Source organism: Salvia miltiorrhiza, chromosome 8 (genome assembly GCF_028751815.1).
Source record: "Salvia miltiorrhiza cultivar Shanhuang (shh) chromosome 8, IMPLAD_Smil_shh, whole genome shotgun sequence".
Lineage (NCBI taxonomy): Eukaryota > Viridiplantae > Streptophyta > Magnoliopsida > Lamiales > Lamiaceae > Salvia > Salvia miltiorrhiza.
The window spans coordinates 2,953,337-2,977,855 of record NC_080394.1 but is presented as its reverse complement, the minus strand read 5'-3'; the positions used below and the strand labels follow the sequence as shown (position 1 = coordinate 2,977,855).

At 35.4% G+C, this 24,519-nt stretch overlaps 3 protein-coding genes across 9 annotated transcripts; 1 reads left to right on the top strand and 2 right to left on the bottom strand.

Moving 5' to 3' along the window:
• Nucleotides 1-1,404: 1,404 nt before the first annotated feature.
• LOC130997131 (disease resistance protein RGA2-like) lies at nt 1,405-5,257 on the bottom strand. Its single transcript, XM_057922392.1, has 3 exons — nt 4,737-5,257; nt 1,853-4,683; nt 1,405-1,639 (listed from the first exon to the last, which is right to left on the bottom strand). Exons 1-3 carry the CDS (start codon nt 5,255-5,257, stop codon nt 1,629-1,631), a joined length of 3,363 nt encoding a protein of 1,120 aa, XP_057778375.1. The 3' UTR covers nt 1,405-1,628.
• A 2,763-nt stretch (nt 5,258-8,020) lies between these two features.
• Nucleotides 8,021-14,224, top strand: LOC131000006 (uncharacterized). 7 transcript variants are annotated; one of them, XM_057925726.1, is made up of 14 exons: nt 8,029-8,335; nt 8,734-8,937; nt 9,058-9,245; nt 9,319-9,403; nt 9,505-9,666; nt 9,866-9,981; nt 10,129-10,392; nt 10,484-10,732; nt 10,820-12,513; nt 12,608-12,719; nt 13,068-13,148; nt 13,561-13,642; nt 13,806-13,835; nt 13,955-14,224. In XM_057925726.1, exons 1-12 carry the CDS (start codon nt 8,065-8,067, stop codon nt 13,636-13,638), a joined length of 3,504 nt encoding a protein of 1,167 aa, XP_057781709.1. In that variant the 5' UTR covers nt 8,029-8,064; the 3' UTR covers nt 13,639-13,642; nt 13,806-13,835; nt 13,955-14,224. The 7 variants fall into 7 exon arrangements, with proteins under 7 accessions (XP_057781710.1, XP_057781709.1, XP_057781711.1 ...); XM_057925728.1 differs by having other exon boundaries at nt 13,940-14,224; XM_057925729.1 differs by having other exon boundaries at nt 13,806-13,840; nt 13,940-14,224.
• Nucleotides 14,225-16,810: 2,586 nt separating this feature from the next.
• On the bottom strand, nt 16,811-21,622 carry LOC131000005 (protein NRT1/ PTR FAMILY 2.7-like). The gene is made up of 4 exons (XM_057925725.1): nt 21,452-21,622; nt 21,080-21,297; nt 19,701-20,200; nt 16,811-18,220 (listed from the first exon to the last, which is right to left on the bottom strand). Exons 1-4 carry the CDS (start codon nt 21,570-21,572, stop codon nt 17,425-17,427), a joined length of 1,635 nt encoding a protein of 544 aa, XP_057781708.1. The 5' UTR covers nt 21,573-21,622; the 3' UTR covers nt 16,811-17,424.
• Nucleotides 21,623-24,519: the final 2,897 nt, after the last annotated feature.

Here is a 24,519-nt window from a genome sequence, read left to right as displayed (position 1 = left end):
TGATTTGTTCATTTTCCATATACCTTCGAATAAATTAAAAATAAAATAATTTTTTTTATGTAATTTAATGATTGGAAAAAAATGAATCAGTAAAATAGAATTTAATTAATAATAGATGTATACTTAGAGTATGGTTATATGCAGTAAAAACTACATTTTTCATGAGAACATGAGAATTATTATAAATAATTAAACTTTTTTTTTCTTTAGATTTTTAAATATTTAAAACGAAGCTAATTTCGAGTTCAGATTAATGTGGAGCCCCTATTTCGATCCATCCGCTCATGACTAGTTCTGCATCACTTGAATATAAGCTTGAGTCGTCAAGGCCCATTTCAACTGAATTCCGAGATAAATACTTCATCCGTCCATGAAAGAACTTTTTATCTAAATTTCCTACTTATTTTTGGACTATACCCATCCATTTATAATTACTTTTACTTTAACTTTTTCACAACTCTCAATATTAATATAACACATTTTCACTACTTCCAATACACTCAACAAATTTTTTCACACTCTCAATACACCTAACAATTTTTTTCTTAAAACGCGTGCCACTCTCTCTTAGGAAGTTTTTTTGTGGACGGAGGAAGTACAAACAATCTTAATGGCCTTGAATCACCAAGGCCCATTTCAACTCAGTTTCTAGATAAGCTTAGTAGAGCTAATTCAAACATGGTAGCTTTGATGAATGGTAACAAATAAAGAAAGAGCTCTCCCCTTTCTGGCACCGCCACTTCCTCCACCATCGACGCCAACGCCCAACACCATTGAAGAGATTCAAGAACGGGTAGATAGATGGTAATTTTGGAGTTTCTTGAGGGTAATTTTATCTTTCCATAACTTAATTTGAAGCACTAGAAAGCATTTATTTTGCATAATTGATAAAATGCATGATTGAGTATTTTTATTCTCAAGAGTATTGCTCCAATCACATTTTTTTAATGAGACAAGAATCAAACAAAACTAGCTGGAATGATAGAAAAAATCAAGGCCTTGGAATATTCCAAAGTTCCAATCCATCAAAGTGAACAAATGATTAACTTTACTATTTTTATCTATCAAAGTTAATCATCCTAAGTAAACACCCCGTTAAAGTTTAAAATTGGTATCTAAAAAGGAACAATAATTTAGAAATGGGCCTTGCTTAATTCCGGGCCTAACGCAATAACTATCTAAGCTAACAAGGAAATAAGGTTAAACATGTTTGCTATATATATCTAGACTCATTAAAGTATTTTCATGGCATGTAATGATTGTTTTTTTTTTTTTTTGAAACCAGCCTGTAATGATTGTTCAAGATGAAAAGTTATTTCAAATCTTCAACACTTTATGCTAAACCAGAATGGGGAAATTAGTTTGCAATTTACAGTCCTAATCAAAATAAGGTAGAGGAAGACATAACACAAAATCACATATAACATAAATATAAAAACATGAGTAGAAGTGGAGATGCTTTGACTGTCTGCAACAAATTGATATCCACATGCATCCTCTTCAACTTTCGGCATTATAATCCTATCAACAAAAGTTCAAATCAAAATGGACACTCACTCAATCCTTCTTCATTGATCCATTGCTTCACCTCCTAATTTGTTAGAATCACCTCAATGACAAATGATGATTCACTGTAAATCTGTAGTAAACAAACTCAAAATAATTAATCTCATATTGTTTAAGCATATCGAGATGAAGTGGAGCACCAAACGAATAGCAACTGAATTGGAATTAAACTCCATAAAGTAAGATACGGTACCTCAATTTCTGATAAATTTTTTTTTCAAATAAAATACACATGTAAATGTTTCTATATATATAAAAGTAAACAAGAAAATATATTGATACTCACCCTCATTGTCAATGGTGATGGAGGGGATGTGGGAAACCTTGGGCCATTCAGAATCAGCTGCCTCCCTTTTAATCACTAATTCCGAGCAATACCAAATAGATAGTTTTTTTAATGTTGTGAGGCGCTGCATTGCATCCATAGAGGGTAGACGCCTTAGCCTTTTGCAGTTCTCTAACCACAACTCCTTTAGGGATGAGAGGTTCCCAAACCATTCAGGTAACTCTTCCATTCCAAAATTCTTTAACATTAGGAGAGAAAGAGCAGTGAGAAGTTGAATTGATTCAGGTAGGCATTCCCAACTTTCCATCCCCTCCAGAGATAACCAATGAAGTGAGTGGCAACATCCTTGCAATATGGCATCCACAGTCTCCACCCCCATACTAACATCCATACGCACCTGTCTCAAGCTGGGAATAGGCGAAATCTTAAGACAACCAGTGGCCATAAATTTAGGAACGCGTTCGATTGTCAAATTTGTTAGACGAGGCAATCTTGGGAGGCACTCAATTACCCTTCCTAGATTCTTTAGGCAGCTTAAACTCTTCAACGACATCTTCTCGAGAGAGAATCCCAGCATTTCACATGGCAAGTACTCCAATGCTTCGCATTCATCAATCTGGAGACGGCAAAGGGATGTGAAGCTTCCTTGTGATTGTTCTCCGCCGCTATCTCTATCCCCTAATTCTCTCAAATTGGGGCAGTGACTTATAGACAAATGAGAGAGAGTCTGGTTGTTACTGAATAACCAATCAGCTGGGAGACATTCCAGACCGGTCCAACGAATTGTCAAATGTTGAAGGCATGACGAGACATGACTTGGAACACTCATCAATTGCTCGCACCACCAAATTTCCAAATGTTGGAGGCGAGGAAATAGCTTCACTTCACTTCCACCCGAAACTTCTATTTCTGCCCACTCTACCAACTTAGGCATTAGACGCAATTCCAACCTCTCAAGAGCTGGAAAAACAATGCGTGTGTCCTTGTTCACCATTCCGTAGAATGAAGAATTTATACACTTCAAATTGCTCAATCCCCACAACACAAGGGACTTGAGATTGGGCAAGTGCCCCAACATTGGGATCTCTTCACATTCTTCGCACCAAGAGAGTGATAACGACATTAACTTGTTAAGTACCACATCTCCAACTGCCATCTTCTGAGTCCATAATGGAAACCTACTGCCTTTGTATCCAGAAATCTTTAACTTCTTCAAATTTGAGTGAGGCTGCAGGCCTTCCAATACATTCTCATCATTTCTTTCACCTTCTCTCTCATCACCCCATACCAAACGCAACTTCAATATTTTTGACTTTTGGAATAAATTGGCTTTCCGAGCATCTTCCTTGTCATGAACCCTTTCCAGATTGCGAATCCGTAGCCCTCCATTAAGATTATTCAAACTTCCCAGCTCTTCAATTTTGCAACCACTCTCGTCCCCCACTGGAAAGTACTTCAGCGTTTGGAGAGAAGTTAATCGCCCGATTCCCGCAGGCAACTCTACCTTCTCAGTAATATAAAGATGCCTCAAGTTAATCAAGTACTTAATCGTACTTGGCAGTTTCTTCAACCATATTGAGTCTACTCTCAACGTCTGCAAGTGAAAGAATTCACCAATCCAATCCGGAAAATGTTCAATTCTTGTCTCTGAAATGTCAAAATGTCTCAAATGTATCAACTTTCGAATCGAACTTGACAACTCTTCAACTCCATTGTCAAGACGTAAAACATGCAGACTTTCGAAGTCTGAGAAGTTGATACCAGAACTATAACATCCATATGATATTAATAATGTACGCAAATATTTTGCCATTTCTTTTGAGATACGACTTGATTCTTCTCTTTCGAGAGTCATGTATCGAACTCGGCTGCTACCACCCGTATTGTTAGAGGAACTTGAAACAGAACAAGCCAGATCATGCACAAGATCATGCATGCCACAACTTTCTACATTTCCAGAAGCATCTCTCTTTGAAACTTGCAATAAAGAGTTGTGCAGAAGAACGTTGATAAAATTTTCGCCCACGGACTCCATCTCATCCCTTCCATCAGCTTGAAGAAAACCTTCTGCCATCCACAACTCAATCAGTCTCTGTTTGATGATTCCGGAGCCTTTAGGAAACATCGAACAGTACGCAAAGCATTTCTTAAGTAGTGGCGGAGACAAATTATCAAAGCTCAATCTCAATATTTTTGAGATATAATCTCCTCCTTCATCGGCTGAAAGCCATTTCTCCTCGATTGAACGCCATTTGTCCTCAGATTTATTGTGCAGAACACCCCCAACTACGTTGGCAGCTAACGGCAAACCTTGACATTTGCTTGCAATTTTTTTCCCAATGTCCTCGAATTCTGAAGGAACATTTTCTTCTCCAAAGGTTTTAGCTTTGATTATCGACCAACAATCTTCCTTTGATAAACCTTTCAACTCATGTGTATGTAGTGGATTCACAATTGAAGCAACCTGCGTACTTCTCGTGGTAACAACAATGGCATTTCCTTTGACAGAACTAACTCCCAACAAAGAATTGATAAAATATTCCCATTTGGAACGATCTTCATTCCATACATCATCGAGTACAAGAAGATAAGTTTTGTCTTTCAAAGCATTTTGAAGCTTTGAAAGAATAGCTTGCGTACTCTCATTTTCACCTTTATCAGAAGTCAATTCTTCGAGAATTTTCTTGTAAAGAATGATTGGATCAAAATTTGGAGAAACATGCACCCAAATATGTGATCCAAACCGATTCTCATCCTTGAGACGATTGAAGACTTTCCTAGTCAATGTCGTCTTCCCCAATCCCCCATCCCGACAATGGGAAGGATGGAAACTGCGCGTTCATCAGTTGTGATGCTATTGGTAAGCATCTCAACTATTTCCGACGCAACATCATCTCTTCCAACAAAAATTGGATCAAGAGTGAATGAAATAGTTTCCAAAGTAGCAATAACCAAAGTGGGCTCATTATCGAGCTCCCCTTTGAGACCAAGATCGGCGGCCTCTTTGTTAATGGACTCCAAATTCTCATTGATTTCTTTGATTTTAAGAGCCATATTTCGAGAACGTGAAATATGCTTGAAGCATGAGAAGCATGATGGTACCTTTGACTTCTTGGGTTCGGCGGGCTTGATTTGTTTGGAGAGAATATGATAGTTGATTTCATCCAAAACATTGTCAGCATCGAACGCCACATCTTCAAGCTTCTTCAACCAGCTCTTGACAGCTTTGCTGCTGATGCTACGCATCTCGGCATCGTACAAGAAATTTTTGATCATGTCGAGATTCCCTGCTAGCTTTGCTGCATCTTTGTCGAGATCTCGGATTTGAGATATCTCTTTCTTGGAGAGGTCGATGAGGTTTTGAACTAGAGCTTGAAGGACGGCGGCAGCAGCTTCTCCTTCCATTCTTTAATTGTGCTGATAACTTAGAGAGAGAAATTGAGTGTGTGTGTGTGTGTGTGAGTGAGAGAGAGCGCTAAGGAATAGAATTGGACGAGTGGTGCAAGCTGAAGAGTTTAAACTTTACAGGCTTTCACTCTAGACATGTTTTCTTTTTCATTTTATGTTAGTAATATTTCAATCTTGGCCGACACCTTTTTTATTACTTTAGTTACATTATTGATATGGTGGTACCGGTTATGATTAATATAAAAAATTGGTAAATATAGTTAACATTTCAAATGTGGTAAAAGTATTAAAATATATAGATATGATACCTTTATAAACCGGTAAAATTGAGCATTCTTCTTTTTAGAATTCGGTATATATAAATATGATACCTTTAAGGCTTTAACAAAGTACTTTAGAATTCGGTAACAAAGCAATGAAAGATACCAATATGTACAACAAAATCAAAACATTTGAGTTACATAGGGACTCCACGTATATAAAATTAATTGTGTAAATTAGTATATTATGCATGTAATAAATCTAAAAATATATTATGATTTATGTTTCATATTTTAATAATTATTTAAGTAGTAGTATCTATTAAAATCTTCATCCACATATGTTAGTATTTTTCATTCTATAAATTTTAATTAAGAATTACAATACAAATTATTTATTTAATAATTTTATTAGAAATAATTTTTTTTTTCTAGAATCATTGGAATTAAAATTAACTATGTAAAGATGAAAAGCTAGAAAATAAACATAAATTTCATATCAATTTTCTTCACTTTTTTATCGTATTTTTTTCTTGCGACAAAAAATTAGGTGATGCTTAATTAATTTCTTCATTCACATAAGGGCTTTTTATTTTGTAAATATAATAATTTAGAATTACAATACAAATTAGTGTTAATATATAAGAGTAGCCACTTTTATATAGTAAAAATAAATTTTACCCACTCAAATAAAAACATAAAAAAATACCCACTTTTTGTGTTAAAAGACTAAATTGCCCTCCTATATAAATGGGCAAACCCTCATTTTCTCATTTTTTTCTCTCTCTTCTCTCTCTCAGCACGCTCTCTCCTCTCTCTCTCTCTCTCTCTCTCTCTCTCTTCTTCTCTTTCTCTGGATTTCTCTTTTCCAAGCGGCGCCGCCGCACGCTCCCACGGCCACCGCCAACTCCGTCGCCCACGACGAGGCCAGAAGCAGAGCTACCAACCCCGGTAGCCGTCGCATCCGTCGTCGTACTAGGAAGCACCGCCGCAGATCTGCGCTGGGCGGCGGATCTGAACTTCAAGGCGTCGAATTCGTCGTCGTCGCCGGGCGAGCGGCGAGCGCGCGGCAGAGGTTGTCGCCGGGCGGATGACATGAAGCTCGGAGCTACTGATCTCAAACTCAAATTCTTCCCTACCGGATTCGCGCTGCAGGCGGAAGTGCTCGGATTTTTGCGTGCAACAGAGTTTCTTCTATGCTGCTCTCTCTATTTTCTCTCACTAGAAATAAGAGTGGCGAGGCATGAATTTGAGGAGATAGCAGAAGTGGATTGCGATGAGCATAGCTAGTGTGTGGAAATAAATTTCGATGAACAGAGTGGATTGCGAGGAGATAGCAGAAGTGGATTGCGATGAACAGAGTTTCTTCTATGCTGCTCTCTCTATTTTCTCTATTTTCTCTCACTAGGGCTTTTTAAAAATTTTCTTATTTTGGGGATTTTTTATGTTTACAAGCGATGTATTTCGTTTCAAGAAATGAAATGTAATAAATTTTCTGTATAAGTTTTGTTTTGATTGAATACTAAGTATATTGGATCACAGATTGAAGAAATTGATGAAAATCGCTCAATTTTGTGCAAATGTTCTTGAATTCACAACCAAGTTTATGAATTCACAACTGAATTATCGGCGTTGGTTGTGAATTCACAATTGAAATAGTGTTGATTGTGAATTCAAGTTTTTATCGGTTGTGAATTCATAACTTGAAATAGTGTGGGTTGTGAATTCACGCGAATTCACAACTAACACTATTTATAGTTGTGAATTCAAACTTTAAAACTTGAATTCACAACCAATACTTGTTATTCAGTTGTGAATTCGAGTTTTAAAGCTTGAATTCACAACCAAAATTTATTTTGGTTGTGAATTCACTGGTTGTGAATTCGTGGATATTTGTAAAAATTTTATATGTAAGGGTAAAATGGTAACTGTGGGTATTTTTTTAAGTTTTTATATTAGTGGGTAAAATTTATTTTTACTATATAAAAGTGGCTATTTTCAAAATCCACTCTACAAATTATGTATTTAACAGTTTTATTAGAAGTTTAATTTTGCTATAATTCTTGGAATTAAAATTAATTATGTAAAAATGATACATAGAAAATAAACATGAATCTCATATTAATCGTCTTTTCTTTTTACCGTTTATCTAATGACAACAAAATTAGGTTATGTTTAATTAATTAAAAGTAATTTTTTATATTAAATGTAGATGAGTATTTCAATTTTATGAGTTTTATAATATTATAATTTTCAAAAGTTATTCAATAATTAAATTCAAAAATATATTAAAATAATAATTATTGCAATAAAATGAGATGAATTAGTATAATTTTACACTCATAATTTATTAAAATAATTTCTTTTTATTAAATGTAGAGGGAGTACTTTTGTAATTATCTCATATTTTTTCAAAAATTTCAGCACCTAATTATTGTGTAATGCCTTTCATAAAACATTCAAATAATTTATTTATTTATTCTTTTTCTCTTCAGATTACATCGCAGAGCAACGGTACGACAAGGTTAAAAGCTAGCGAATCCTATGCGAGTAACACCACGCGCTTCACCGTTTAGATTCCCGCCCGCCTTCATTTTGAAAATCAGTTCGCAGAGTTCGGAATCTGCACCGGGATCTGAAAATCGCCCCCTTCTTCTCCATCTTCAATTCCGGAATTTCAACCTTACCTTTTATGAATCTTCTCTTAACTTATCAGTTTCTCTCCGTCGACGCGCCGCAGGAAGTGGGGGAGAGATGCGTTCGGATTCCAGAAAACGAATCACCGTCAGCTCCGCGCCGCGTGCTCCCTCCGCCGGTCAGATTTCCGTTTTGTGTACCTTTTTTCCGCCGTTTTATTCTCGTTTCCCGATGTGAATTTTTCCAATTTTGATTCCGATGCAATAGTAAGTTCTAACTGTTAGGGTTTCAATTTATGTATTTTCCGTTTATGAGAGTTGCTGATTGCGTCGTTCTGGATTGGTGGTGTTCCTGTCACATCGAGTGAGATAATTGAGACTTTGAGTTGATTTTTCATTTTTAGCTTCAGTTTTAGGATGAAATTTTGTAGTTGTGTTGCCTAAATAATCACTCATAACATGGTAATGGAATGTGATCATTTGTATTCAATGTGTGGATTCGAGCAGGTGTATGTTTCTTAATCTGGCATGTTGTCTGCTTGTTTATTGATTCATTGCTTTTTCTTCCATCTAGCAGATGCTTTAGAAAAGGCTCCGGATTTAGCAAGCCCTTGTTGTGCATCTAAAGAGAAGAGCTGCTTCAAGGAGAATATCAATATAAACAAATCTGGAGCCTCAGGCCTTTGTTTGGAGCCACAACAGATGAAAAAGAGGAAAAAGGGTGGGAAATATAATTTGCGGAAAAGCCTAGCATGGGATAGAGCCTTTTCTACTGAAGAAGGTGAGCAGTTATTTTATGTATCTATCTAATTTTCCACAGAATACTGTTCTTATATTATTAGATAATTTTGCATCTGTTACGAATGAGGTAATAATTATGATTCATTTGTTCTATCCTCAGGTGTTTTGGATCCCCTAGAACTCTCTGCCATAAGTGGCGTATCTTGTAGAGGAGGATTGCCTTTCATAATTGAAGACACTCCTGTTAGTTCCGGCCAAGATGAAGATTTCCGTAAATATAAGGAAAATAATCAGTCATCCCCAATGCTTGATTTCTCTTCCTCGAAACACATGACATCGACTTCTCTGGTCAGTTTTTACCAGGTTGTGTTTCTCTTTCTAATGGTAGGAACTCGGCTTTCTAAATCTATTGGTCTTTCAGGCTTTACAGAAAGTCCCAACTAGCGCTGGCAGCAAACTTGGGTCAAAATGTTACGACTATCCTCGACCTTTACCTTCACCATCATATCCTTTGATTATAGTGCAGAATTAATCTGGGATTTTTCTTACTTTCCACTCATTTCCTGACAAAAGTTTCAACTTGATTATCCTTAATAATTATGTACATTGAAAAGGCGAGCAAATGTAAATGTGGGAAAAACTACAAGCAAGGAATTAAAGCTGCCTAAAGCTCCTGGCTTAAGGCCAAACCTCAGTCCAAATTGCTCTACAATTAGAAGTACTATACCCAGAGGGAGCCATGTGAAGCACAATCGGATAACTCAACCAGGTATCTGCATATTGAATCTCACTGTTGTTTATTTAATTTCTTTTAATTCTAGAACGGTTGTGTTCGTCTTCAGCCTGTGTATGCTCTTGAATACTGGACCATTTGGTTTGGTCGTTCAGAGCTTTCAAGTTATTGATAAATACTTGTATTTAGAATTATGGTGCACAGTCAGAATCTCATTTCTATTTCTCTCGTGCAGATTTTAGCATACAGAGAGACGTGGAACCAAAGAGCTCCTCTAAAATTTGTAATAACACTCAAAATGCATCAAGAGCTAATACTCCCCAATCAGCCCGGCATTCAGATGGACATTTGGTAAGAACCTGACTGCTGTATTTAGGAACTCGAGATACCAAGTGCAAAACTGTTTCAACTAGTTCATTGCATTCAGCTAAAAACCTAGAATCATTGGCTTTTTTCTGGATTACTTCTCTCAAAGTTTAGTAAATATTAATCTTGCAGGGGTGCTCATCATTCAATAGGCATCTATCCATCAATACAAGTCCAATGACAGTTGACAAAGCTTATACTTCTGGTCCAAAGACGACTCCAGTTAATGTGACTCAAATCAGGCCAGAGAACTCACGTGAGAGTCAGCAATATGATTCAGCTACTCTTTCTCAAAATGCCCATACTAATGGTAAAATTTTGCATCCTTCGCAAAATCAAACGATGAGACCATCAGGTCTGAGAATGCCATCACCATCTTTGTCATTCTTCAGTCAGGTAGTGTAACTTTTGGTTATCAAGTAGAGCTTAAAAATAGAATAAAGAAGTATTATATGCTTCCTTTGGTAATGCTAATCCTCTAATGCAGCCAAAACCTTCTATATTCCGGAATTTGCCATTGCGAGATACAGACTCATATTTCAATGGGTCCCGAAACCCTGGAAGTTTGAGGTTGCAAGACAGCTTGAGCAGAACAACTAAGTCGTATGATAAGATCCCAGATAGCATAATCAGCAACAGTAAGGCCATATGCTCCCGATCAGAGTCTACTGCAGCATCTCATGTCAGTGGCTCTGATTTAGTGAAGCTAAACTTGGAACAGAATCTCATGTATGAGGTGGGATTGAATGTCATTTCTGATGTTTTTAATTCTCATCCCATTGGTGATAAGATTTTTTAAGACAGCATTAATGTTTTTGGACAGATTCAAGGTCCTCACAAGAAAAAAATGACTGTGAGGGTGCCTCATGAGGATGCTGAATTGCAGAAGATCGGCATTGAAGTTCCTTCACAAAATAGAAGTTGTGAACAAGCAATGGATAATTTTCTAAAGAATGCTATAGGTGATTGCCCAGTAAAAAGTGAAACATGTGGAAGTGAATGCAGAAATGCAGAGCTAGGATCTAAACAGAATTGTGCTATTTTGGAATCTCAGACGTCAAGTGCAATTGATGAACAATATGGAACAAAAAATAAATGCAACCTTTTAGTCTTGGATCATGATTCTACACAATGCACAGATGGATTTGATGACAGAGTGCAAAATATTCCGGCTATGCATAGTGATTGGAGAAATAGCAGCAAGCAAGATTGTCATGAAGCTCACTTGGAGAAAACTGATCCACTTAAATATTCTCTTGGAGAGAATGAAAGAACTGGTAAGAACATTTCTAATGAAAAGGAAAGAGTGAGTGAGCAAATGGATGTGTCCCAGCAGGGAATTTACTGCAGTGAAAGCATGATACCTTTGGAACAGGGGGAGACCATCGCTGAAAGTCCATATTTTGTGTCCAAGCCGCTAAATGCTATTAAGGTATTGCCGGATAATTTACCTGCAGCAGAACCCCATATGCAGAATTCTGTATTAGTTTTGAGTCTTTTGACTGTTGAGGGCTGTAAGAATGATACCAATTTAATGTCCGAGATTGGTAATGACTTCAGCCAACCCAATGAAAGTTCAGAGGTTCAAGATTTTCATCAAACTGAAACGGAGTCGAAACAAATTGGCAAGTTGAATATAAGAGACAGGTTGTTGACTGAGAGACAACTGTCTCTTCAGAACTCAAAGCAAGAAGAAAATGTTGATGAACTTCTGCCTGTAGTCTCAGACAGAAAAGATGGCACCGAGATTCTGTTGTCTTTATCTCTGGATAATAGACAAAAAAGCAACCTAGGTGAAGAGACAGCTATAGCACAACCTCTCAGAATGGTGGAGTGTGATTATTTTGATATTTCCTTTTCATCCGAAAGCTGCAAAAGTCCAATCAGTCTTCATCAGGACACTCCGAACAAAGGAAGTCATGACAGTCCACTTCCTCGAAGTACAACACACCAATTGTCTCCAGAGGATACTGATAAAAAGACAGAGGAAGTCCCATGTTTACAAGTTAGTTATGCGAACAATGAGCTGACCACAACAATGTCACTAACGAGTAGTGAATCTGAAATCGATAGCCATAGTGGTACAAAGGACACATGGGCTCTGCTGAGGCAGTCGTCAGAAAGCAATATGCTGGATAACCGCTGCTTTCAACAATCAGAATGCTTGGCATTAGCCGTTGATGAATTTGTTGCGGGGAATCTTGTGCATACTGATGATTGCTCTGCAGTTAATGCTGTAGGGGGTGTGAAAGATTCTATTACAAGTCAAAATGAAATATTGAAAAGCATTTCAAGAAGCTCCACTCCTGCAAAGGAATCGCCTTTAAAACTTGAAACTTGTAATGATGAATATGAAACAGGGGGTGGTAGTACTGCAGATGCAACAACGGATCCTTCAGAAGTTGAACCTTTCTCTGACACCATTAAGGTTGAAGTTTCTGAAGACACTAGTAATTCTCTCGGTTCTCTTCATCCTAAGTTGAACCATGACAAGGTTGAAACCACATTGCTGCCAAAGTAAGTGTTATCACTTCTTTTAGTCTTGCTTAGTTTTATATCTTCCATACCAAATCGTCCTGGATCCAAATATGTGTGTTTATCTGCTTGACAGCAATAAGCATGAGGATGGTCTTGAAGAAAAGAAAAGCCTCTTGCTTGTTATTCCTCCAAATGCTATCCCATTTTCTGATGAATGGTTGGCTGCCATGGAAGCAGCGGGAGAGGTAAGTTCATGCTTCATCAGTGCAATGGCACCCAGAAAGATTATGAATGGAACCTGTTTTTTCTCTTGTAAAGAAGAAAAGTGCATTAGATATTCCATAATTGTGAACATAATCTTCCAATCTAGACAAACGGTTTGTACGGGGTGTAGTATTTGCTGAAAGAAACAAGATGAATATTGGTAACTTAAAGATTGTGGATGCTCAGATAGTTGGTTAGTTGGTTTGATAATTCTACCTGCCGTTGCTTAAATTCATTTTCTTGATGTTTGTTAATGGAGTTTCTGTCGTTAGTTCTATCAATTACATACCTCTTGTATTTAAAAATTTCAATTATGGAACCATTGACAGGATATTCTCACAATGAAGAGTGGGGCTGTTCAAAATTCACCTCCTGACAAATCTCTACCTGAGCCAAGCCCATGGTCACCGGTATTTCATTGATTTTTATCTCCTCTCTGGATGTTATGCGATCTTATATAGCTAATGATATATGTCAATATTCTGAACATGCACATATTTTCAAAATGGTAGGAAAATCAAGAACATGAGAGATAAATGTGGTCTGTTGAGGCCAAGATTTCTAGTGTGTCGTGTTTGATTAACGAGTTAAAATCAGGGTTTTCTTTCTTAAAGATAACAGCTTTATGAAGTATCCTTCTTCAGTCCACTCTCAATCTGTTATGTCTAGTTATTTCCATCGTGAAAATGAATCGTTTAACCATCAACAAGCTGCTTCTGCCAGAGATGAAATTAACATAGCACAAAATTACTTGACATATGATCTTGTTTTCTTTGGTTTCTGTTTTTCACCACTCCTGAATCATGTATGATAACTTTTCAGGTAAAAAAGAAAAACAATCAGATTGGACCATTTGACTGCACGAAGAAATTCACTGCAGCATCCGACTTAACTAAATGATAAGGTTAGCCAGGAATTCAAATTTGTGATTGCTAGTCTAGTTGCTGATCTAGAAACATTGTAGGCCAGTTGATTACCAAAATTTCTTTCTTCACGAAGAAATAAATCGCTTATATGAGCGTGATGTTACACGTTATCTAACAAAACAATTTCTGTTTGCTTTGTAGCAATGTTTTATTCAACTCCCATATTGAAAGGTTAGGTAATTTCGGTTGTCATGTGATCTTGATCCTGACTATACTGCCTATGTTGAATTATTTCCAATTTTCAATTTGAATGAATTATATATAATATGATGCAGAATTTTACTTTCCAGAGAATGATACAACATTGTGGAGCTTAGAGCTGTTAAAGAGATTGCCATCATCAACAACTGACATAATATATCTTATTTCCTTTAAGAATTGACATTTCCAAACACTCTAACTAGTTGAATTATGATTTTTCTCAATTAGCTAGGTTATAAAAGTATATGTATATGGTGTATATTAATGTTGTTTTATAATGTACATGAAATCATGAATAATATGAGATGAAATACTACTATAATAGAGAATGCTATGTGATGCTCTTAATATTAGAAAAATATTTGAGCAACAAGGCTGAATCTTTTGGTGAATAGGGATTCAACTCATATGGATAATGTTGATCTTACGATATACTCCTTCCGTATCACTTCAATTGTCTTGTTTTCCGTTTTGAGTTGTCTCATTTTAAGTGTCTTGTTTCTTTTTTTAGAAAAAATTAAGCTCAAAAGTGAAAATCTTTAGGGTTCACATTTCCTTTTTAGATCTACACCATACTATTTAATAATTTAATTAACTCTCTTAAATAACCGTGAGGGAGTAAAATCTAAGTAATTATGTTTTATTTTCCATTGATGCTTCTCCTTTTTTGTAAATCAACATTAAACTTAAAGACTGCATCACGGTAGATTTGAACTTGTTTCAAATCTACCAAATGAGCCCTAAAAATATATCACTTTTAGCAGTCATAAGCGTGATTTTAGAGAACTTGATTGAATGATTTCAACAAAAAGGCAAAAGGAACTTGATTGAATATTAATAAATAGTATAAATATAATTTGTATCTCAACTTTTGAACTTTTCATAATTGTAAACTTTTAGTATAAGAAGAAATCTTCTAAATTTCTTCAGTGCAATGTTTGCATTATTTATTTTTGACTTTATAAAAGAAGAAGAAGAACTGACAGAACATATAAAATGTGAAAATCAAGCTCTCACAAGTTAATGGAGTGGGAGCAGTTGATATGCTTACTAATAGTAACAATTAATGCATGCGACTATTACCACTTCAAAGAAAGTGGATCCGACATGCATGTGTGAATATTCTTAATAGACTTCTCAACATCACCTCATAAGTGCGTTAATATATTTTTGTGCACTATCTCACACATGATTTGGATAATATTACTTTTATAATTTTATTTATTTATCTAAGATTAGGATCGATGAAGAATTCTATCAATAACTCTACCGAATATATCAAGAGACTGCATGAATATACATTTATTCATAAAAACGCCACCTTCAGGATTTGAACCACGGGCGGGCTTCAGTAAATTCATTATGTTCAATAAATTTTTTAGCGTATTTAGTAAATTTATTGATTTATTCAGATCGCATTTCTCTTTCTCTCTACATTTAACATTCTCTATTGATCTCTTTCCTATTTATCTATAATCTAGTACTTTATTACAACAACAACAACAACAGCTTTTGTTCCATCCTAAAATTGATTGATCTCAACAATGCAATTAATATCACGAGTTTCGAACGAGCACCAACCAAAAAAATAAAAGAGAAAAGAGAATTATTCGATGGTAAAAAAATGATTGATGTCAACCAAGCTCGAAGAATTGTACTTTTTAACAAGCACCAGCCAGAAAAAGTAAAGAGAAATTAAAAGAGAATTAAATTTTATTCCATGTATAAAATAACTAGAGAAAGAAAACGATGCGACTGTCAAAGAAACTACCACCAACCAATAATTTGCAAAGGGAATCAAGAAATTACTACTGAATCAGTTTGGATAAATTGTTCCAGTATTAATTAATGACCGACTATGAAATTCATTATTTTATTAAAAAAACTATTATAATAAATTGAACTCTAATTAATATTTAAAATTGAACCTTAAAAATTATATACTCTAATTATGTAATAATCAGTCTGAATAATCAGTTTTTACAAAACATAAAAGTAAATGCTAAAGAATAATTACTAGATAACTATAAAATTAAATTAAAACACAACCAATTGAAATTGAAGATAAGAATGGAGAATAAAACTAAAAAAAACAGATACACAAATATTGGAACACCAAAAGGTTATATAGATGATCCCAAATGGGATAAGAGATGCAAAAACTCAAGTGTGTGTTGGGTATAATTATAAAATAAGTACTTAATATTATAAGGATCCGTTTACTTATGAGCATTAATCTTGATATATAAAAATAATAAAATTAATTTCTTGTTTGCTTAGATAGATTAGAACTTTGAAATGTCGTAATAATCTTGATTATTTCAATCATTTAAACTAATTTTCTTGATTTATATTTCAATGAAAAGGTGGGTTGAAAGAATTTGTAGTGATCAAGAATGATGTGGACGACACATCTATATTCTAGTGCTTCTCTCACTATATACATGACCCTCCTTCAACTACTACCTTTTGTAATCATATCCTAAAGTTTACCCACTGCAGCGACACCATATCATGCATATATTGATTGCATGCTAATAATTAAATTTTTTGCTGCAATAATTATCAAATCCAATTGTGACTCAATTAAATTGATGATTGATTTAAATCAATCATTTAATTGTTGATTTGATATGATCACTTGTATATATTTTCTCACTTTGGATGATCTTGGTACACGTGATTCTCACATAAGCATGTTCTATTCTATATACTTATTTTTTAGTTTATTTCTTAATAAATTATTGTTGAGATCATCAAATTAATTCACATATTATATAAATCAATTTATCCCCCCCCCCCCCCACCTTAACTTCAAAGAAATGAATAAATGAATGACCATGATTTTCATGTGTTATGTAAATTTTACTTTATCTAATAAGTAATAATTCCATAGTATTAGTTAAAAAAAAGTGAAAATATTGGTGTGAAAATTCTAAATAATATTCCCTTCGTCGTTGAAAAGTGTATCATTTTTTTCATTTTCATATGTCCCTTAAACATATATCATCACATTTGTTTTGGGATATGACCCCACACATCTCTTTACAATTTTATCCCTTAACATCACACCTAAAAATAGTGGATCCATTTCTCCACTCAACACATTAATTAATTACAAACATGGACATATATCTCAAACACAAGCTAAACTCACATTAAGAAGCTAGAGATCAAACTTAGTTCATAAATAAGCCCTACAAACAACACACACAAAACATTCTCTCCACCCAAAGTTAGAAGGGTTTTTTAATTAAAACAATAATTTAGACCTAGGACAAAAAAATTCGAAATTTCAGAAATAGTACACTAATTAATAACTAATGCATCCACAGGACAATTCTCGATCAATTTCAAGAGTTTCGAGCTTGCTTGCACGGACCGAGCACATGACTGTGCCTACCACATTCAAAGTAAAGTCCGAAACTCTTAAAATTGGGCAGAAAATTATCCTGCGGGTGCATTACTTATTGAATAGTACATGTCCTACTTTTGCAAATCCGAAAATTTTCAAATCAGTCTAAATTATTGTCCTAAAAACTCATCTAACTCTCACTCTCTATGCTTTCTCATCCTTCTTGATCACAACCTCCTCATTCTTGTAGTGATACAAGCATGCAATCACAAGAAAATACCCAAAATTAGCAATCCCAATCACCACCATCACCCAATACACATAATCAAGCCTCCCATGATCAATATCATCCGGCAACCAATGTGTAACCCTCCTAATAAAATCAACCACCGCCGTGCTCAAGTAGAAAGCCACACCAACAAGCATCGCCACCATCGCAGTCGCCACCCCCTTCAAGCTCGCCGGAAATTCTTGATAATACAACCCCACCTGCCCCGGAAAATGGAACGCCTCCCCGACCCCGACCACCACCATCTGCGGCACCAGCCACATCACCGACATGAGGCGGCGCCGCCTCCTCGACTCCACGAGGGCCGACACCGCCATGCTGGCCACGTTGAACACGTGGCCGATCCCTATTTGCTGCAAGGGCGTGAGCTCCTTGCCGCCCACCATTCTCCTCCAGCTCGGCCTGAAGCAGCGGTCGATGAGGATCACGCCCACGGCGGTGGAGACGAAGGAGAAGACGATGATGGAGCCGGCCGGGAAGGTGAAGCCGGCGCTGAGGCGGCGGTCGGAGGCGAGGGATTGGAGGACGGTGAGGCTGAGCTGGACGCCGATGGGGGTGCCGAGGAAGATGCTGGAAGACCATAAGGGGAGGATTCGCATTAGGGTTTTCAGGTCTTCCACTTGTTGGACTGTGCAGAGCCTCCACGGCGCCGCCACGACGCCGTTTGGTAGGATGTCGCCGTCGAGCTTCACCGCTGCACGGTTTAGTTGGCTGCATTGGATGATACGGATTTTAATAAAATGTTAGTGGAGTTGTGATTGAAACTGTGAAATTAGAATTCCATTTTAAAAACCATAAAAAACTATATACTTATTCCATTCATAAACGAATTGTCGTATTGTGAACGACGCGAGTTTAATTAAAAAATGAGTTAAGTTGTTGAAAGAATAAGGCCCCCATTTAAAATAGTTGTGTAGTTGTGTGGACTCTACTCTATAAATGAATTGAAAGTGATAAATTTTGTATGATCAGACCGAAAAAAAAATTGTGTCAACTTTTTCGTGGACAGAGAAAATAGAAAATTATAGTTGTATAGATAAAAATAAGGAAATATTACTCATTTTTACTTTAATACCCTTACACGAAAAATTTGACGATCATACAAAAAATTTCATGTAAAGTGGAGTACCATTGTTATTTATAAATAACACATGAATTTTAGTTACATTAAAAATATCGTATAAGCACGTAATATTAAAAATACTTATTATTTTCGTAGTTTTATCTATATAAATAATGTTTTTTCTAGGAAAAAAAGAAAGGCTAAAATTAAATATTATGTCATGTATGTGTAAGAAAAATTGGTTGTGGCTCCGGATAATGATGGAACCATGATGTACATGTATGGACAATTTTGAAGTAATAGTCAATTTATAACTTTATCGTATATAAAGTAATGTATACAATTAATAAAGGTTGAAAAAACCTTAGTGCTGGACCAGATTTCTTCCATAATGTAATACTATAATTTAGTGCAAATAATTCAGTGTCGGAAGCGTGAAGTCAAAACAATTAATTTTGATACAGAGCAGAGTAATAAATTATGCACTACGTATAAGCAAAGTATATGCAGAAATGTGATGATCATCTTCGATTTTGACACAAGTCTAAGGAAGTATTTGGCTGAGTTTATTTTAAATTTTTTATAAGTTTTCAAGAGTATATAAACTTTTATAATATTTAAATAATTGAGCTTATAAGTTAGAGAGAAAATCAAAATGATATATATGAACTTCTTGAATGTATATGTATATATATAGAAATAATAAATTACAATTGAATCAATTTTATAAAATACTTCCTTCGTCCCCCATGAAGCTTGAGCAGTATTCCTATTCGAGTTGTCCCGTGAAATCTGAGCACTTTCCTTATATGACAAAAGTTTTTTTTTTTTTTTATTCATATTTTCACTCACCACACTTAACACAAAATACTAACTTTTTAAAACTCATGCCGAAAAGAAATTGCTCAAGCTTCGCGGAACGGAAGGAGTAATTATTATTATTATTATTATTATTATTATTATTATTATTATTATTATTATTATTATTATTATTATTATTATTATATGGGTATATATATATATAATATATATGAAAAAATAAGTTTGAGTCGAGAAACTTATTTTTATATTTTATAAATTATAGAAATTTATTTTGTCAAACACTTTGAAGGAGCTTACGAGATTTACCTGAACCAGTTTGTCGGGGCATCCCCTTTAACTCCATCATCTCCGTAGTAATAATCTACATTAGTAACTCCGGCGACGGCCTTCCTCTTCCTAAAGGCCGCGACAGCCACGCGCAGCAAGGCGGTGAAGGGGCTGGCGCGTGGCTCGTCGCGGCTATAGTAAGGAGCCCCGACGAGGAAGAGGGCTAATGCGAGGGCGTTGGCGGCGATGGCGATTCCAAAACCCCAGCGCCACCCCACATTGTCTTCCACATACACAATGGCCGTGGCTGATATGAAGGAAGCACTATACAAGCTGAAGAAATACCAGTTGAAGAAAGTGGCCTTGTGCTTGATCTGGTTGGCTCCCATTGTTGCTAAGGTGAATCTCGTGCCGCCCATGCCGATCGAGGCCAGAGCCATGCCGGAATACAACACTGCGTATTGGATTCTCGACGCCGGCTCCGAAGGAGCCGGCTTCAACCCGTCCGCCGCCACCGTGAGAAGGAGGAGGAAGATCCCCTGCGTTAATCATGTTTTGTGTTCTCAACTTTCAACGTTTTTTTATAAAATACTCCTTTATTTTCATTTTTTCCTTAAAATCCTTCTCTTTTTTTTTCTATAAAATACTAACAATTTCGGTGTTTTCAGAAAATATAACTTTTGTTTAAAAAAAACTAGCTCAATTTTCAACTTTTTCTATAAAATATCCACAATTTAGTGTATTTTAGAATATCTTTAATCTTGATCCCATGCTACTAGTAAGCGTTAATCATGTTTTATGTCCTCAACTTTCAACGTTTTTTTTTTATAAAATACTCCTTAATTTTCATTTTTCCTTAAAAACTTTCATTTTTTTTAATCTTTTTCTATAAAATACTCACAATTTCAGTGTTTTCAGAAAGTATAACTTGTTTTTATAAAAAAAAACTCAATTTTCAAATTTTTCTATAAAATATACACAATTTAGTGTATTTTAGAAAATATCTTTAATCTTGATTTTATATTAAATTACCTTCAACTTTTTACCATTTTTTTCAAAAAATATTCTGCTATATAGTATCGAGCGACGGAATGATGAGTCGCTTCACCGAGTTTTTGGGTGAAATGTTTTTTTTTTTTTTCATCTCACTGGCTAAAATAATAACATTGTTTTATCTAAGAATCTGGTGAAATGACTCGTTATTATGTTGTTAAATTTTGTGTAACGGGATATGTTTTAAGAAATTATGAAAGTTAAGGACATCTCGTAGAAAACATTAAAAGTTAACTAGGGGATTTTGAAAGAAAAAATGAAATTAGTTGGAAAATATTTTGTGTAAAACGCTCAAAGCCATGATAAACTCTAAAATTAATGATGTCAAAAAATAGAATTTAAAACAAAAATAGCAATGTGTGTACCAGTAGAGAGATGAGAGAGGAAATCCAAATGACGGAGAAGCAGCCGAAGAGGGAATCGGCGGCGACGGCGGCGAGGAGAGGGAAGAAGTTGACGCAGCCGTTGACGACGTTGCTGATTTGGGCGGCGTCGATGCGTTTGATGTTGAACTCGTTGATCAGGAAGACTATAAGGTTTCCCGACCAGCCGCCGGCCGCCACCGTCAGCCCGAACACGGTTGCTGCTCACAACCACAATTCATTACAATATTAGCAATATACGTGTGTGTTGGCCAAGCAGTAAGCGTGACCTTTAAATTTCTTTATTTAATACTGTTAATTTATCAAAAAAAAATTAATAATTTACTACAGCAGGGGGTGGGGAGAGAGAGAGACCTATGATGAAGGGGGTGGTGATCCAGCCGCCTCGACGGCGGGGTGCGGCGGTGGGCGGCGGTGCTTCTCTGTCACCGGAGAGTGAAGTGTTGTTGTCGACACTAGCATGCAAAGATGCCATGTTTGTTGCAAAGCAGCTGTTTTTTTTTGTTTTTTTTGTGGCAACTTTCTGCAGTTTGAGGGGTTGTTTATATAGTTGGTGGAAAAGGTCGGGTTATTATTTTATTTTTTTAATGATTCAACATCGGGTGATGAAATGATTATTTTAATATTCTTTGATTAGAAGCCTAAAGTCTTAAAATATTTTTCCTCTTTTTCCATTCTCCCTCGCTTGTTTTACATGCTCCCTGCGTCCCAATTATATAAATGTATATTCTTTTTTCGAATATTTCAAATATATATAAATAAATTTTCATAAAAGGTCATATAATTTTAATTAGTGAGAGTAAATATCATATTAAATCTTAAATTTTACCTTATTTATAAAAATATTCTGAACTATAACAAATATTTTTAAAAACTCCAAACTGTTAGATTTCAATAAAAAAATTATGTGACTCGCCGAATGCCATCATATAATTTATATTTTATTTTTAAAATGACATCACAACCACAATTTAGTACAAATGCATATTAATAATTACTCCTTCTGTCGACGAAAAAGACTCCTACTTACAAAACTTTTTTTGTCCACGAAAAAAGTGTCTAATTATACTTTTTGAACCATCACATCATACATTCTCTTTTATATTTAATTATAAATTATGTTTTTATTTCATTTTTTAATTACCAATATGTACCTTTTATTCTATATTTTTATATTAACACTATCCCTACAACTACAAGTTGTTCATTCATTCTACTTAGGGCTGGCAATTTTCAACACGACACGAAAACACGACACGAAACCGCACGAAATTAATGGGTTAGTAACACGCACGATAAGGTTCGGGTCCTTATCGGGTCGACCTGATAAGGACCTGATAATTTCGGGTCGGGTTGGGTTGGGTTCGGGTCGGATTCAGGTAACCCGATAGTGATATTATTATTTTTATTAAATATTTATTTTAATTTTTAAATTTTTGATTTCTTAGTTTAGGCCTTAGGGTTTCATTCATTTCAAATTTCAATCAATTATTTGCACTAGAGATTGGTTGTTTGGAGAAAAAGGTATGAGTTTTTTGTGTTATTAATGTTAACATTTTATATTATTGATATATATTTAATATTAATTCATATTTTTTTTCGTTCAAAGCCTTCAAAAGCGAAGTACCAACATCTAAGTTAGCCGAAGACTTTCTACATGGCGATGATGAACCTCAAACCGAATCTTCTTCGGTCTCCACTATTGCTGTTGCATGAAGGCTGTCACTTAGTCTAGTTATGTTTTGATTTGTTAAGCTCACTTGGATTATGTTGTAGTTATGTTAGGGATTGACGACTCTTGGTTGATGCATTGTTATTTTCATTTGAGCTTATTATATTTTGTTAAACTTATTGGTTTAATGCTTTATATTGATTGGATTTTTAGTTTGGTATATGTTGAATTGTTGATTTATTGGATATGTTGATTGTTGAGCATATGTGATGAATTTTGTATTTTTTTTAATATTATTATTAATGTGAATGAATCAAATCAAATTTGTGTTGTTATCAGGTCGTAATCAGATCGTGTCGCTATCGTGTTGTGTCAACCCGATTCAAATCGGGTTGTTATCAGGTCGTAATCAGATCGTGTCGCTATCGGGTCGTGTCAACCCGATTCAAATCGGGTTGTTATCGGGTTCGTGTCGGGTTCGGGTTGGGTTCGGGTTTAGGTGTATCAGGTTGGGTTTGGGTTGGGTTCTAGCATTCCCTTATCAGGTCGGGTTCGAGTTTAGCCTTATCAGGTCGGGTTGATATCAGGTCGACCCGATAGCGATCCGACCCGCACGATTTGCCAGCCCTAATTCTACTTACAAGTTACAACAACTTTAACAATTTTATTAAAAGTCCACCTTTAAACGGGTCTCTTTTACGTAAGCGGAGGAAATAATATTTACTACTGCAGCGTGTGTGTGTGTGGGGGGTGGGGGGTGGGGGGCGACAGACCTATGATGAAGGGGGTGGTCATCCAGCCGCCTCGACGGCGGAGTGCGGCGGTGCTTCTCTGTTACCGGAGAGTGATGAAGTGTTGTTCACACTAGCATGCAAAGATGCCATATTAGTTGCAAAGCCGCTTTTTCTTAATTTTTTATTTTTATTTTTGGTGTGTGGCAACTTTCTGCAGTTTGAGGGTTTTTTTTTTTTTTTTTTTTTTGAGGGAAGCAGTTTGAGGGGTTTATATAAAAAAAAATGTTTCTGTTTCTGGTAATAAAATGATTATTTCAATATTCTTTAATTAGAAGTCTAAAGTCCAAAATTATTTTTCTTCTTTGTTTCCTTTCTCCCTCACTTGTTTTATATATTTTGTTAATTAGTCTAGAAATTTGTGCAACACAGAATGTGATATGGATTAGTTGGGGGATTGAGATTGGTAGCTTTTTACTACTATACTACCAAATTAACTACAAGAATTGATAAACTGAATTAGGAACAACAATAACCAATAAGGTTAGTCTTTTGCATGCCCAAATGAGTATCAAAACTTTTTCTTCAACATGTAAATACAAAAACTACTTAGGCTCACTTGTTATATATTCTCTTCGTCCACAAAAAATAGTCATCTTTTGTCATTTTGCAATGTTCACAAAAATTAATCCCTCTTCATTTTTGAAAATTTTCTATCACATGGTGGCCTCTTTTTCTATTTACAATACAATTAATTATCATTACTAACACTACTTTTTAATTGTAATCTCATTTTCCACTCATAATACATTCAACTATTTTTATTGAAACTCGTGTCATTTTTTTTAGGACTAATTGTTTTATATATTCTCAAAATACTAATTTTAATCGAATCTTTTTTGCGAGAAAGCACTATATATGCTATACATGAAAGATCAATTGGCAACATATAGTAACATGTCTATGGACCTCTTCTTTTCCAAGTAGAATAAAGTAGGTGTAGATGCTTCAAGTTTGAA